At 37.2% G+C, this 17,375-nt stretch overlaps 1 protein-coding gene across 1 annotated transcript in view; it reads left to right on the top strand.

The window, feature by feature from the left end:
- LOC150104387 (uncharacterized) overlaps positions 1-17,375 on the top strand; it is a 382,513-nt gene that overhangs the window by 20,855 nt on the left and 344,283 nt on the right. The window contains exon 2 of the mRNA XM_090396468.1: positions 12,907-13,096. Within this exon, the coding sequence (XP_090252594.1) occupies positions 12,925-13,096 (172 nt within the window). The 5' untranslated portion in view covers positions 12,907-12,924. The remainder of the gene's footprint in view (positions 1-12,906; positions 13,097-17,375) is intronic.

Raw genomic sequence — 17,375 nt, 5'->3', positions numbered from 1 at the left:
GAAGCTATTTAAAACGATTATCATATAATATTTTGTTCTAGGTTGTTTTTTGGAATTACTGAAACAAACAAGCTAAAACCAAAAACAAGTAACATCTTTCGAAGCAACAAATACTAGATGTTATATTCAGACAATCACCATAAGGAAAAGCGGCAGCTGTTGTATTCAACACTAAACATAAACTTTTTGAGAGGCATTCAATTTCCAGCAGACTGATGCAGGCACACAGAGACTTGGCCTTCTGATTGGCGGACTTCTGTCCTTGTACCTATTCCTAAAAAGGGAAACAGCAATAAATGTAGCAACTACACAGAACAATAAGCCTGATTAGTCACCAAGCAAAATCCTGTTAAAAATATTACTGTTAAGAATCGAAAAGAAAATAGAAAGCAGCCTATCAGATGAACAAGCAGGTTTCCGGAAGTCCAGAAGTACAATCGACCATATTTTTACAATACACATACTTGGCGAAAAATACATAGAACATAACAAAATAATCTGTCGCAACTTTTTAGACCTTCAAAAAGCTTTTGACTCAATATGGCACGAGGCATTGTGGAAAATTTTAGAACATTATGGTATTGACAAAATCTTTAGGATTATTAAATCTATTTTTTCCTCATCTGATATGAGAATTGAAATTAAAAATTACAGCAGCGAACCGTTCCGGGAAGAACGAGGGGTAAGACAGGGATGCATCTTGTCCCCTCTTCTTTTTAATTGTTTTCTGGAATATGTCATAGATAAAGCTCTTCATGAATATGACACTGGAATAGTAGTTGGCGGACTAAGAATAAATAACTTTTGCAGACGATATCGATCTTCTGGCAGAAAGTGAAGAATTACAAGAGATAACCAGCCGCGGCGTTTCGGAACATTTGAAAAAATATGGATTATTCATAAACCTACAAAAACAATGATAACCTCAAAATCAGACATTGAATTCTTAAAGATACAAATTGGCAATAAACAAATTGAGAATGTAAAGAAGTTCGCTTATCTAGGAAGCACGTTGAATCAAGATGGCCGCTCAAAAATCGACATTAAATTCAGAATTGCTAAGGCAACCGTGGCCCTGCAGAAGTTAAAACCATTGTGGGGAGATAACAGAATAGCAATCACAACCAGACTGAGACTAATTGACACCTTGGTGAATTGTATCCTCTTGTATGGTTGAAGGAAGATGAGAGGAGACTCCTGTCTTTTGAAATGAAAACTTACAGAAGACTTTTGAGAATTCCCTATACCTCTCACGAAACCAATGAAAGTGTCCTAAAACTGACTGATTCAATAGACGGGAGAAAAGGGGAAAATATTCTGACAGTCATCAGAAGAAGAAAGATGAAATGGTTCGGACATGTGGAGAGGGCTAATTGCATTCCAAAGCAAGCACTAGAAAGAATCGTTTCGAGACCAATTGTTAGGGACCAACCTCAATTAAAATGGACTGATAACATCAAAAAATGGACAAATTCCTCCCTTTCTCAACTGGCATCACGAACAAGAGACTGAGATGATTGGAGGAGGCTAACAAAGAATATCACTTACCAGCCATGAATGACCCAATCCATTTAAGACTACGGAAGTGAGCAGGTAAATTTCAAAAGGAGAATTGGATAACGAAGACCTATTTCTGCCAAATAATTTCACAAAAGATGCTACTAAGGAGCGGTAAGATTTTTCAAGTTATTAGAGAAGGCAAATGACATAAAGAAGAACTTGAAAAAGGTGGTCCTTGTTGAATATCCAAACAGCAGAGTAGGAAATGAATCCGACTAAGAAATGTTTTGAGAAAACATGGAGACAAGAGCAAAGCTAATAATAATGGTAAGTATTTGCTTCATTTCAGTTCAGGACATGAATTGGTTATTACTAATACCATGTTGAGGAAAAAGTGAAGGCGTTTGAAAGCAAGAACCAAATTAACATTAATTCAGCCAGAAAGAAATGTGGTAAAGTTTGCAAAGATGGAAAATTTAGAACTTCGTGAATTTAGAGGCAGTTCTGGAAAAGAAGAAGAAAATACATCGAAAGTTCCCAGCATGAGAGAATACAGAGAAAATGTAAGAGAGCTAAGCTATGTATAAAAGTAGCAAAACAAGTCATGTGAAGACTGATAAGAATGTAAAAGATAAATAGCAAGGAGTTGGCAAAATGTTCTGAAAGCCATTGAGAAAGCTTAGGAATGGAGAAAAGGGTACTGTGAAAAGGAAGCAAATATGATATGTAAACTAAACACAAAGATATTCTAGATGTCTTGGAGTAATTACTTTGAAATATCTGTTACAAGCACTGACAAGACACAGTGGTAGAAAATATAAAGAAAAGCTCAATCATGAGTGTTTGAGAAATTGAGATAGAAAATGCCATCAAAAACATAAAATGTGAAAAGGCTGCTTGAATAGTGATATTCGATCAAAAATGTTCCAACTGTAAGTGGGGAATTCTTGAAAAGAGGATGAGGAAAACGGGAAGAGAAACTGGGGAATAACAGTTGAGTTCAGGCCGAATTCGGATTGTCAGGATCACATTTTTAAAATAAGACAGACAGTTAGGAAATCATGGGAATATAAGAGTATTCAAGTTTCGTAGATTGGAAAAAGCAAACCACAAGGGGTGCCAGGAAAAAAGTTTATTAAAACATTGCTGTTGTAAAAGTAAATTGAAACGGACACAGAACAATGCACGTTTATATCTAAGTTATGACTCAGAAATGACGGAAGCTGATTTGATGTCAAAATCGGTGTGCACCCTTGTGTTATACTTATCTCCACTCTTATTTATAATCTAGATGGGTGATATTATGAAACAGTGGCGTCAAAGGTGATATCAAAATTGGAGATAGTTATCTTGTCATCAACACGAAGTACAAGAGCTGATAATATTGTATTCCTAAATAAATCCAGTAATGCAATCCTATCAGCTGTTTTACTAGATTACATTTGGAATGGAAGTTATCAATAAAAAAGACAAATAAAAAGCTAAAAAATAGGAATACCGTTACATCAGCTTCCTTCTCGGTGGAGAATCGCACTATATTTGCCTAATAAACGATCAATACCTGAAGGGAATTAAATACTTCGATATCAGCTTAAATCTGACATCATTTAAATATTCAATTATTAAGAAACTGCGAGCGTTCAGAAAAAAGAATTTGTGCATCTGAACACCATGTGAGACATACCGTGAGCAGGAAAAAACATTCATAAAGAAAATGTCTGAAATATATAAAAATGGATTGAAAATATCGTAAAAAATCATGTAAAACTCGGGAGAGAATGTGGAATGTAATACTTTCTATATTCCACTTTGTTCTATAACGTTCATGAAGGTTTTATCCAATTAGCTTAGGTGACGTTATTGCGGATAGTGTTCAGAAGCTTGGTGATAATCAATTCATAAATAAACTTGAATTTTTCGAAATTGTCCGTATAATAGATCTTAACATTTGAGCTGCAGACACAGTTTGTATTTGAATGCCCCTGAAGGGTTTTTCTCTTAGGATCTTGTTTTCTTCCATTTACTTTCCTTATTCTTATAAGTTGGTTATGATGGCTCAGATATCCCCAAATGGTAGGCTGCATCCAATTCGCTGAATAATTTTTCACAAACTGCAGACAATGTCAGTCCATCTACGCAATCCGCATATAAAGTAATTATTTTGATGTCTTTTTTACTCCACGTCTCTTTATTTTTGAGTTGTGATATTTGAAAAGTTACTCATAAACAGACTTAATCTCGGCTCACCAGATCAGAAATCATCTGAAAAATCATCATTTGTCCTGTTTTCGGATCTGTCAGAGTTTTCATCTTAAAATATTTTCGTATTTTATGCATAAAATAAACGCGAAACAAAATATCGAATTATGAATATTTTTCTCAGTTAAGTTAATTTCGAAAGTAGGGCCTACCTTTTTCGGGGATGTCACGTTTTTGTTTTTTTTTTTTGGTAAATGGAACTTCTTTAACTACAATGAATGATGGAGAAATTCCATCATTGCAGTTTAAGAAGTTCCGTCGGGCTTTCTGAATTTTGCAATACTAAATAAATATCGTACTGTGTGATTGTTAAGGAGATCATACGTAGTGCAAAATTTCTTTTAGTTTTTGTGTGCCGAAGTTCAAAGACAGTCGAAGTGTTGGATACACAGCAAAGGACATCTTTTTATTCTCCCTCTATCTGAAAAATATCAGAGATATTATCTTTCTGCAGCAGCAGTTGGTGTTACTAGGCTATCCCTTCCCACCCTTCACTTTCATAAGAATGCTGGCCGTTTACCCTCAAGTTCCTCGTCCACAATACCCCTACGAGTACAGGTGCCTTTCCTTGAGGGTTTAGTGGAATTGTAATTACAGGTGGCGCGCCATCTGTTCATGTCACTGTCACTATAATTAGAGTCGTATAGTCGGGCGGAACACGGTGTTTCTTTTGGCTTTTTTGTCGGACGGTGGCTTGTGCAGGCGTGGTCTGGGGAAAGTGGCGCGTATCTCTCCCGAATCATTTAAAGATTCTGCTTATTGACAACGGCTTTGCCAGTGAGAAAATTTTAACTCATCCAGAATATTCCTGCCTTGACCTACAGGTTTTCCTTGCGTGAGTTTCTTGAACCGACAGGTTAAACGAACTAATGATTCGTAAGAGAAACTATTAAAGACAGTGAGGCAAACGAAACCAGTCTACAAAATGGACCCTTCGATGCTGTTTTATTTCGTAAATTAAAAGAATTTTTTAACAGTTATGTCGATTTTTCTTATGATGCAAGAGACGCTACTCACATGAAATCTTAGTGATGAAGCTTTTTCTGTATTCGTTGGATTTCAGGTTGGTACTATTTGAATATAAAGATTCAACTGGTCATATCCAGAATTTCAGTTGATAGAACTCTTCAGTTAATGTCGAGTTGAATTGCATTTTATTGTGTAGCTATTCTTTTGTTTATAAATATGTAATATTTTATGTATATAAACAGATGGATACTGGCAGTAAACAATATTGATTTTAGAAAATGCCACTTTTAGTTATAAATGTGCGTAACCAACTTTTGGTTACTTTATTGAGCTTAAGATTCATCGGGTGGTTCATGGAATGTTAGAGAATGTGCTACTTAGTCAACGCAAAATAGATCCCGGAGACACTGGGCTCTGTACTTGGGCTACTATTTAATTTGCTCATATAGGAAATGATCTGAGGCGAAATATTCGGTTGTTTGCAGATGATGCAACATTAGGCATAGAAATAGTCAACAAAGATGGTATTGATATCTTACAGGACGATTTAAATAGCCTGGCAGTATGGATAAAGAAGAATGGATACCAATTTAATGTGGTAAAGTGTAAGGTTATGCATTTTGAATGAAAAGATTACCAGCTTTGTAACATACTGATGGGGATTGTACTCCAGGAACTTGATGAAACCGGGTTGTTGGTGGATAAGGAGTTGAAATTCAGAGATCATAATGCAAAAGTGGCTAAAATAGCGCACAGAGATAAGATTATTATTCTACTTCTCGCCTAGGTTCCTTGGGGAGGTGGACGAGTTGGAGCGGATTTAGAAGCCACTGACTAAGATGGTGTCGAGAGTGTGTAATGCTCCATATGAGAAGAGATTGAAAATCTGTGGGTTACAGAAGCTGATTAATCGGCTGAAAAGGGGAAGGATATGATAGAGAGATATAATTTGCTTAAGGGGGTTTTACAGGATTGATGTGGACGAAATATTTCAGTGCATAAATAATGTGAGTAAAACTAGAGGTCATCCATTAAAGCTAAGAAGATGGTTAGTAAGGAATGTGGACTAGATTTTTTTTTTTGCTTGCAGTATGGTCAATGGGTAGCCAAAGTGAGTTAGCTGCCCTCCAGCTCCGTTTGAAAACGGCTAACTTACCATTTAATTCAAAAGCCCTGATAAAAGTTCCTCACCTCGTTGAGGGAATTGGAACTCGGGTCTTTTCAACCAAAGGGCATCGTAGAAACAGATATAACTAAGGAGTCTTTTAATTTGTGTGGACAACTTATTAGTGTCAGATACGATCATTTTTTAAATAAAAAAATGGAGTGAAAGCAGGAAATTGTACTAAACGATAAGCAGCAGCTTAGCTGCTGCTGCTTCTTTTTTAACTTAAATTTATTCTCACAGCCACAGATTTCATTATAACTTTTTAAAAAAATTATCTCTAAACATGCATCCATACTTAAAATTAGCAGCTTGATCATTCTTTCCCCACTTTGTAATATATGCTGTTACTTTTTTTTCCCCATTTGGCTCCCACCCATGAAATGTTTATTTGTAAACCTTAGGAAAGTCAAGGATTTTTTTAATGTTTCTTATTGATATATATACGAGTATATATAATATACTTGTATTTTTTTACATATTCTGGAAACCCTGCTCAGAGACCAGACATGGAACTTCTTCAAGCCAGTTCAGATCTCCAGCAAGTGGGGAAGTGATCTCACGCCGTGCAATGAAACACATCCCCCACCCACTCGACCAACCAGTAGGTTATCATATCAGTATTTCGAGTAATGCTGTGAGTGGAGTTTGAATGAGATGGTCATCAGTAAAATCAAATGAAGAGTCCTCGCATTGTACGTTTTCAAGCCTAACATAATGTTATTCAGTGACGAATATTCAGGATGTGCTAAGTCTGCGGTGCTCATCCACCGAATAGCAACATGACTGATGTTATATTTTTGCATGTATTCCCGTTAAAGACTCCTAATAAACAAATGTAAAATGACAAAGTAAACAGACTAATGCTTCATGAAGAGGACACTTTCGATGTGTAAACGTTGCATCACATTCGCGTTAATAGCCCGGGTGCTCTTTCAAAACACATACACCTTTGAGCCCTTTGAAAAGATGTACAGATGGCCCAGCGGGTCAAATTCTTAGCATCCTAGTAGTTTTAAACCGCTCAGAAGGCGAGGCAGGGTGAGATTATGTCAAGCAATCCAATTGAATGTCGTCATTTGTCATGAGTTGATGTTTTTGTTTTCTGCGTTTCATCTGTTTTGCGTGAGTGAAGTGTGAACTGACTTGGTAGGCAAGTTTGTAATATATAATTTTCGATAAATTTATAATTTTTCTCCTATATTTACAATGGGAAATAGCATTGTAGTTGAAGGAGGTAAGCCTCGTCGTCCTGTTCCAAATTTTACAGTTTTGAGTAATTCAAATACACCAACCAAATAGAGCATTTTCCTTTATTATTGTTTTCTAATATATTTTGAAACAAACACATTGTTCCCCGCTCTACGCAGATTTGGTTACAAATAATAAAGTATTCAAAGTTATCCTCCAATTAAGATGAGCGCTGATGTGTTATACATTCTTAAAACTTTCATACATCGATAAAAATGCAATCATGTGGTCAAACTGGTGTGAATTTTGTAGCGCGGGTTGCATAAGACACGGCAGCACACCCAACCGAAATGGGCACCCGACGCCACTGATATATATATTCACTGGACCTTTCTACGTTTGGCTTGGAGGTTTTCGTTTCAACGACTAGAGATTAAGATGAGCGCTGATGTGTTATACATTCTTAAAACTTTCATACATCGATAAAAATGCAATCATGTGGTCAAACTGGTGTGAATTTTGTAGCGCGGGTTGCATAAGACACGGCAGCACACCCAACCGAAATGGGCACCCGACGCCACTGATATATATATATTCACTGGACCTTTCTACGTTTGGCTTGGAGGTTTTCGTTTCAACGACTAGAGGTGTTTGATTTGTAGCAGGCAATATGACTTCGCATTAACACAGCGTGCAATAGTTGTTGAAACGAGTGCTCATTTATAGACCGAATGCGCCTGCACGGACTCGTGAAACTACTTGAATGCAGGTGTGTGTGCGTGTTGGGACACGTGAATAGGTGATTTGTAATTCTGTGAAATTCGTAAAGTTCAAGGGGAATGCCACGAAAATATTTGTGAGCATGTATTATTTGTAGTGTTGTTTTTTACAGGGAAAGGCAGAAGCGTTCAACCAAGTTAAACCAACAGAAGAATGAGACTCCTTCCGGGTTCCCTCTCTTTCTTTCTTTTTCTTACCCCTCCTCATCATTTGCTTTTAATTCATGAAATGGAAACAAAAATCAGTTTTTCTTGAGCTCGGTCGGAGTTCGGTGCTTTTAATTATCAGCCAGTAATCGCGCTTTACAGTCACGCCCTTCGTTTGATCGATTGTAAAAGAACACGAAAACAATTAATAATCTTACTTCCTTGATTTAAAAGTTCCTTGGAAATTAGATTAATAGTGCAGATGGAGATCTTCTATCCATGTGATCATCACAGATGTCTATAAGTTTGAACAAAAATAAACTGCTTTTTGATGACATGGCTTCCCCCCCCCTGCGAAACATCTGGATGAAATGTCGTATCGCAAGTGTGCTAATTATGCACCACCCTCCTTATACGCTGATGCAAAGTTTTTGCGAAGTCTATTTCCCGGTTTACACTGAACACGCAAAGAAAGATGATAAATCAGTTCTATCAACCCCCAAGTATAGGAGATATCGCACACAATAGGGAAGTAGTTAAGGAGGAAGAAAGAACTCGAGTTTCTGAACGGGTCGAAGTCCTTGGGGAAAAGAGTGTGAATGAGGCTATTAACAATGTAAGTTTTATTTTAATTTATGGATAGTTAATTAGCCAAAACAAATTTTTCCATCTAATGTTTATTTAAAAAAGGACTTCCGATTATTTAAAAAAAAAAAATAGACCAGAGACCGAAGGAGATTCAGGAATAAAAAAAATAAGAGTTAAAAAACTAAAGCTGAGTTGACAACATTAGGTGCAGTGATGAATATATTGTCTGCAAAAAAATGAAGAAGTAAGAATTTAGTCAGAAAATAAATAAAACTTCAAAATAATAATAATAAAACGCTAGACAAAATACTGAAAACATTTTTTCGCAGAATTTTAATCTTATAAAATTCTTCCCTGCTTTATGAAGTTGAGTTACCAAGCGACAGATTGCAGCAGATAATTTGTAATAGATCTGATTGGCAGAGCGATTAACGTACTCGCTCTCCAGGTTCGAATTTTTCCTTGGTCATGGATATTTGTGATTGGCTTTAGGTGGGAGACGAATTTCGTGACACGGTATGAGACTACCATGCTTATTGGAGGCAGGAAGTGACTTGAAAAAGTTCCATATTTGTTTGGTCAGAGTAATATGAAAAAAAATAATATTGATAAGACCCTTAGTTCGCTCTAGGTAGTTTAGGTTTACGACGTTTCATTAATGGGAATCGCATTAAAAAGAAAAAGTATGAAATTTTTTTAAATAAACAGGAAAAAAAATAATAGTAATAATTCTCAGAGTCGCCACGCATAAAAACTGTCCGCATATTTTTTTTCTTTTTTTTTTTAAGAAAATGCATTGCTATATTTTCTGGATAGCGTATTTTGAAGATAGCGCAGTTATTCTTTCTTCCGAAAGATAATTTTAATTTTTCCAATTATAGCTTTTTTTAGTGTTCAACACAATGCTGGATTTCTCCGGGTATTCTTAGTATATGTGAATGTCTTGGTGCATCTATATTTTTATTCACGTCCAACAACAAATGAAATCGTCATTATGATCTTTTCATTGTCATTTCACTATAATTTTATCATCATTACCTGTAGGTAGGAATTAATAAAAAAAAGTCATTATGCAAATTAATATTAAACAGTACAAAAGTATTTTAGAGTGATTAGCAAACGTACATTAATTGTGATAATAAGATTCTAAGTTAGTAAGATTTAATCACATGCACACGTATTTTACAGAATCGGTATGGAGGTGATCAAAAATTCACACAAACTATAGACAATTTCGTCTGGAGTAAAATGATCCGACACGATGACAGCAACGTTTAGAGTCAGTCCTCTGCCGCATTGCACACGACTTCACTGATTTCTTGCTTCTCTGACCCGAACACGACCTTCAGGCGCTCATGACGAGATGGTCTGTTTTGATATCACCGGGAGCATGTTTTGTCGTGGCTGTGTCATAAATAGAGTGCAAATATGTCTGGGTAGCGATATGCCGCATAATTAAATGTTTTTGCGAGACAGGTGGAGTTCAAGATAAGAATCGCTTGGGCCGACCTTCGGTGTTAAGCGATAAACCAACGAAAATGTTCATGTGGACTGCGGGTTCACGTCGCGCGTAGTTCAGGTCTCGTTAAAATGTAATTGGTAAGCATTAGGAGAAATTTATCACGTAGTCCTTTCCGTTGCTCAGCTTGATGCTGTTGCTTCCATCCCACTTTTGGAAAGTGTCCAAATGAATTACATTCGAGGATATCTTTTGGTGGATGCTTTCCCCCCCTCTCTCAAGTGAATGTCCATATCTATCGACACATGCCTTTTACAAACGAACGTTTTGTGAATATCTATAGGGGGATGAAATTCATTCCCTTAAAGACATTCACAAAACGGAAGTGAATTTCCTTTCCCTGTGAAACATCCCCTGCTTATTGGAGGCCTGAAGTGGCTTAAAAAGTGTTGTCTGATTTCCATGTTACTGGATTAGCCCTGTAGCTTGCGCATGGTATTAATGTACGATGGGTTTAGAAGTTTGCAAGAATGGATGACGCATTAATTTTTTTTTAATGTAACTCAGACTTTGTTTTGTTTTAATTTTTATCTACTTTTACGTTTTTTTATCTTTCGTTTATCATTCGAAATTAAATAGCCGTCGTACTGATGATTGATCCACCTGTGTATAGCTATAGATGTATGCTGACCTCTTATTCTATTGTCTTCCGTGATGGGGAAGAAGTAGAAAGTGTCGTTGTTGGACTTCAGTTTCGTTCAATTACAAATTTCAGCCACATCGTTATCAAAATCACTCGTATTAGGATTGCGATATTTTAGTTTCATTGTGTGAAATGGTGTACTAATTCTTACAGTAAGTAGTATTGGTTTTAATTAATTTAAAATGCGATGCTCAATATTTCTGTTATATCCCATACAATCACAGTTTACCTTTCGCGAGAGCTTTATAAAATTTCTTGAAGGAAGAAGACACAAGTTACGAAATCACAACCCCCTTTGTACTGGGAATCGACTCATTTCATTAATATTACTTGATTAATTTGATTACAGGATTATTGCTCATAATTTAAACTGTTTCAAAGAGTAAAAATCATGCGTAGTAATCCGAGAGACATAAAAACAAACAAACAAAAAGGGGGAGAGTAAATTTCATTAACAATCAAACACCTGTTTCCAATATGAGATCGCAACGACAAGTGCTCTAGTCCTCGACATAATGCATATGATTTGTGATTGGCCCGAGTAACTTAGGCCAGTGTCTGTTAACTGCGTGTGTTTGAGAGGTTTCCCGGATGAACAACCCAACTTTTTGGGAAGGAAAAATCTCTCAGCCACTGCATTATGAGAATGCGCAACTCAGTTTCAGTCGAAAAACTTATAAAGTTCCTCGTCCTAAACAAGATTCGAACCCGTGTCTCTCCAACCAATGGGCATCGCTGTTATTGACTTAATCCCCGGAAGATGTCAAACAAATCAATCGGTAGACTGATTCTTGCTTGGATTCCACCAAGGCTGGAGGAATACACTTCAGGTAAAACACTTAACCGAACGCTTAAAGACCCGAGTTCGAATTCTGTCTATGACGCAAATAACCCTTTGTTAGGCTTTTCAATTAAAAAGCCCTGATAAAATTAGCCGGTCTCGTTCGGAGGTAGATGATTTCTCTCGGAAACTCTTATTTTTTTGTCCCTTAAAGCAGGCAAACCGGTCTCGTTAACAAACACACACACACACACACACACACACACACACACACACACACACACACACACACACACACACACACACACACACACACAGAGGGAGGTCTACAGGCACAAATACTTGCCCTTAGGTAACACAAAAGAGTGGCGTACGGCTGCATTAGTTCGCCGTTATCCCTAATCAAGGGACTCTGATTTTTTCTTCTTTACAGAACCATATATATTCTTCGTCAACGCATTCCCTTAGGACGAATGGGTTGAAGAAGAAGAAACATGGTTAAAGAGATGATGCACAGATCCATCACGGCAACATCTCGTAAGAAAGTTGGTCATTTTGCGGGTGCAATGGAGAGGCGTTTCATCCTGTTGGAGCAGAAATTGACTTTCCAAGCATTTCTACTGCAACGGGATGAAATTAATTTTGGACTCCCCTTAGCATACTCCACCATGACTCATCGACTTTCAAAGCCTCAGCTTCTTCCATCCTGTCGATTAATTTTTATCCATAAATAGAAAACCTTCATATTCTGACTTCGACTGATATTCATAGCCGAAACCGGTTTACAATCTTTCTTGACTGGGATTCACATAAAATGTTTCTACGAAGCTAAGCAGAAATTTTACCTCGAGTAGGTAATTATTACTGTTTTTACAAATACCCTACAGGTGTGGACGATTTTATCTTTCGTAAATATAGCAAATCCGCCGAAGCATAGTACACTTCTCTCACTGGCTTAGTTATCTTTAGCTGTAATTGTAACCAATCAGTACATATTTTACAGTAGAGTTTCTACGCACTCCAGAATTGCGGAATCCTGATGGGGAGGAGAGTGGCGCTAAGGATTTTTATCTAATTGGATTAAGTCTGGGCATTAAAACTATACCAGTACTACTGGAGATCTAATTCATCGAAATCTCTCGCTTCAGTGTCATGTTATATGAAATGAAAATTATCCACCAGAATATTATCCCTTGGGTGAAAGGTTCGAAAAAGATTACATTTTAAATGGGTGGAAATGTGGTTTAAACCTGTTTTCTTTTCTTTTTTTTTTTTAATCAAACAAATTCAATAATAAAACCGACTTGTTTGAGAAGAATATTTCTCTACTGAATAATCATTTCCAACAATTTCTGTGTTCCTTAGGTAGTTGGAGAAAACCGGATGCAGGTGTGGGAGTTAGTGGCGCCTCTCGTCGACGAATTCAAACTTCAGGAGCCACGAATACACATGTCGGAAACAGAAGCTCCTGTCGAAGAGAGAGTCAGCGCTTCTTTCCTGGCAGGAGAAGAAATCGTCATCGAGGAAGGAAAATGCGAAAAGGACTCCCGATCTGGTAAGATTTCATCCTTTCTGTTTTTAACTTTAAAAAGAATCATTCGTAAATGTGGCTTGTTACTGACATTCTCTCGAAATCGTCTAAATTTATTGGACGATTATGAGGAAGAGTAAAATGATTTGGTAGAAAACGTTAAGATAGAAATTTTATTGCACACGTTTTTGAGAAAGAACAAATATTGCGCTGTGGTAATTGCGGTACAACTTCGGTATGAACTGTCGGCGTGATGGCACAGCTTAAAGTGTAAGCAACGTACAATTATCTATTCGTGCATCTCAAGCAACACCCACCGAGGCAGCGAATGTGACGCATCACAGACACATGTCAACTCGCCCACTTATCATGACACAGATTATCCGTCTTACGTGGTCTGTATATACAGTGACTACTTCTCATCCAGACTCCTTTTTGGTTATCCGATCAGAGGCGTTTGCATGCACTTGTATCCCCCCCCCCCCAATTATACAATGGTATGCCCAATAAGAACCCATTTCACTTGTAGGAATGGTGGGCCACAGGTTCTGTCATAAATAAAAATCATTTTTTCATCCAAGCAACAAACAGAGAGAACAAAGATAATGACCTTGATGTCACTCTTTCAGTGTATTTCTTAATACAGCAGCTAAAGGGATCAAGATTTACTAGCAATGGCTAACGGGATTTAAAAAAAAACGTGCGGTGGGGGCACATAAATTACTGAACTGAGACAACATGAATACACAGGAAGAAAACGTGTCCTTGAATGGATAACATCCTGAGATAGAAGCAGTGAAAAGGTGCCGTGTGGGTAAATATTGTAGATACCGGAAAAACGAAGACATAGACCTTAGAGGGGCCACGTGTGTGTTTCGTGATCTCAGCACTGAATAATTCGAGAACGCTTCCCTGAAAAACAAACTTGTATTTCACGTCACTTCACACTTCCAATAAGCAAGTTGAATGTACCACCTGAGGACCTTCACGAACATCCATCTCCGTCAGCAACCAGTGATACCATAGTGAGATGGAAGCGCAGGGAGTCAACTGCAAGTGCTGCCGCAGTGGATGACGCACCAAACGTGACCGTACGGCTACGAAGAATAATATGTAAAAACGGCCCTTCGTCGGTCGACACGTTGAATGCGGAGTTACGGGCATTGACTGGAACACTAATCTGCACAAAAACATTCAGAACCGAGGCTCATACACCATGGATTTCCATGGTGGAACCGCAATATGCAAGCCCAACATTACTCGAATCAACATGCAGCGTCCTCTTCAGTGGCGCAAATAGCGTGTACAATGGGACGTGAAAGCTGTGCAGTGGAGCAAGGAATCACGCTACACCCTCTATAGAGCGAATGTGGATGTGGCGGATACCCGGTGAACGTCTTACCAGAGTGCGTAAACTCAACTAAGAAATTCTGAGGTAGCGGTGTGAATGGTATGATCGTGTTTTTCCTGGTTTTCCTTCGGACCTCTATTTGTGGTGCCAAGAACTCTGATAGATATCTGATCATTCGGGACAGTATGCTTTATCCTACTTTATGGTGTTTGTATGGAACTGACCATTGTCTCTTTCAGCAAGCCATTGCACCTTGTCATAAGGCTGCTGCTGTAATTTGTAGACATGACCGTCACCACACTTCGCTGGCTTCCCCAGAGCCCTTATCTCTACCCCACACTGAAAACATGTGTGGGATGAACTGGAGTGTATGTATGTATGGTGAGGTCAAGGGGCGTCCGCCCAACAACAGTCCAGGACCTTATTATATGCCTACAGGAATGGTCCAATATTCCCGTTCATGAAAAGTATGCCCTGTAGGACTGCTGCAGTCATCGCAGCGAAAGGAGGTCCTTCATCTTATTAAGGTGTGACCATGGCTGTTTGTTTCTCACATTACGGTGTCCGTTGACTTCTTTCCAAGTAGTGTGTGTGTGTGTGTGTGTGTGTGTGTGTGTGTGTGTGTGTGTGTGTGTGTGTAGTGGTGTTAGATGCACTATTTGATTGTTATTTTTCCATATTCGTCTGTTTAAACATCCAGAAATCGTTTTTGCCTTGAGCTCTTTTACTTCATTGTCTGATATTCTTTCTGAGTTAATTTGAATTTCTAAATATTTAAGATTCATCGCTACTTCGATTTTTTTTTCTAGCTGATACGTGACTACATTTCTACTTAGCACGACGGTTCCGGGTTTTGCTGTTGATATTCCAGATTTTTATTTCTGTCAAATCATGTGAAGTGAAATACTTCTTTGTAAATTATGTTCTCTGTCCGTTACGACGTCATCCACACCGCAAGCCAAAAGTACTCTCTCAGAATAAACGAAATCATTTCATTTTAATTCATTTTTATTATGAATTTTGCTACAAATTTAACGTTTTTCCTTATCAGTTATTTCCCCATTACTATCACAATTTCCTTCATTCATCTGTATGTTCTGCTTTCTATGCCAGTAACTCCATGTTTTTTTTTTTTTAATTTAAGTGCTCTTCAAGTACGACATGTACTACTTCATGTATTACACAAATAAATCACAGTGCAGTATCTCTCTTTTCTAAGTAAGAACTGCCTACTATGTCAGTCTCCTTTGCGTTGATTTATTGCAACGTCTGCTATACGATCTTCGAATTATGATCCATATCCGACTTCGCAGTAGAAGTCGAAATTAGTCTTTCAAATAAATCTAATCTTTAAACTTTATCATAATACTCAAAATAACATACAAAATACGTGAAAGACACATTTTTATTAGAATTTACGATCACTATCATACAACTATTGAAAATAGACATTCGGTTATTATTTCCATCAAGGGCGTATTTCAAAGAGTTGTATCATAATTTTTATCTAAGCTCTACATTTTAAATAAATACAAATCCTAAAAAAAAAAAAAACGATTAATTTACTGTGACTATTCTTTGCTTACTTAGCTTAAAATAGAACACACGGAAGAATCAATATTATGGTAAAAAAAAATTCCAGGCTGTGGTAACGAGTATTTTTAAATCGATTGCAATTATATTTATATTCGGTTTACGACAAAAAAGCACATACAGTTTACCTATTTAGAAATCAGGCGATCTTCTATGGAAAACAAAGCATTTCTACGATGGCACTTAAATAAAAGTTAAAAAGTTATATATAAAAATGTTTAAATTACTAATTAGAAATAGAATATTGTAAACTTTTCAAAAAATTCTCAATAAAAATGTGTAAAATTAAGATATTTTCTTACACCTTTTTATACTTTTAAGTAGGTTCCAATATTAGCTTGATGAGGGATGAAAAGGCTGTGTAGTAATTGTACAAGCCACTACATGGTTTAAATAACTTTGGTTGATTGGTAAAAATACGAATTGTGTTATTTTTTTTTACTCAAAGTGAGTAATATGCAAAAGTTATTCGAGTTTCGGTTGAATGACTTCTCGTAGAACAACGAGACAGACTTAAGGCGTCGTATATTTATTTTTTGACTCTCACCTACGAAAAGTTGGTGAGAGTCAAAAAATAAATATATAGACGAGGTGGTGCTTTCTTTTTCTATTTTAGTTAATTTTTATGTATATTTTTTTCCCCACTCTACAATCCACACACGGAGCTTTTTTCAAGCCACTTTGTGTTCTCACTAATCAAAACAGTGCTTCTTACACCGAGCGAATAAAATTTATCTCCCGCCACTGGCATCGATATTTGTGATTGCCTTTTAGAAATCACAAACATCCTTGCGCGTCTGCATAAGTTACGACGTTGGTTTGGTGGTTTTGGCTGGCATTTATTTAAGCAATAAAGCCGATGTTGTGCGTCTGTTTCTGTGTGCCTACATCCCCTGTATCTGTAGCTGCATGTCTTTAACTGACAGAAATAAAGTAGAAATTTCATTTTTAAAGAAGCAAGAAACCCTGCAGTGTCCAGATGAGAAGACCCGCTAACAACCCCTCCTGAAAACGTGAAATTTTCATTCCACAGAACAGGCGAATGCTAAATAAGCACACAAGGTAAGTCATGATAGGCTAGCTTCATTCATTCCTAACTGGACCAAACGTCGGTCGCCTAGTGTATTCTGACCGTCGTGGGTCCGATGCGGTATTTTTTTTTTTTTAATTTATATCTTTGATCACCAATGTTGGAGCAATACCATTTACTTAGTTTTGTGTAGTTTTGATCAATCAATTCTATTTCAAGATTCTCGTTAACCTGTCCTTAGCCTATCACATGAGCAAGATGTCGCTAGCTGCTTGCCTTTAGTCAGCTGGATATTATTAACCCTTTCTGGTACGCATGTGACACCACTG

This window comes from Typopeltis vanoorti, chromosome 8 (genome assembly GCF_054136105.1).
Source record: "Typopeltis vanoorti isolate ZY-2024b chromosome 8, IOZ_Tvanoo_1.0, whole genome shotgun sequence".
NCBI lineage: Eukaryota > Metazoa > Arthropoda > Arachnida > Uropygi > Thelyphonidae > Typopeltis > Typopeltis vanoorti.
The sequence above is the reverse complement of the archived record's forward strand: the minus strand, read 5'-3'. Positions and strand labels throughout refer to the sequence as shown.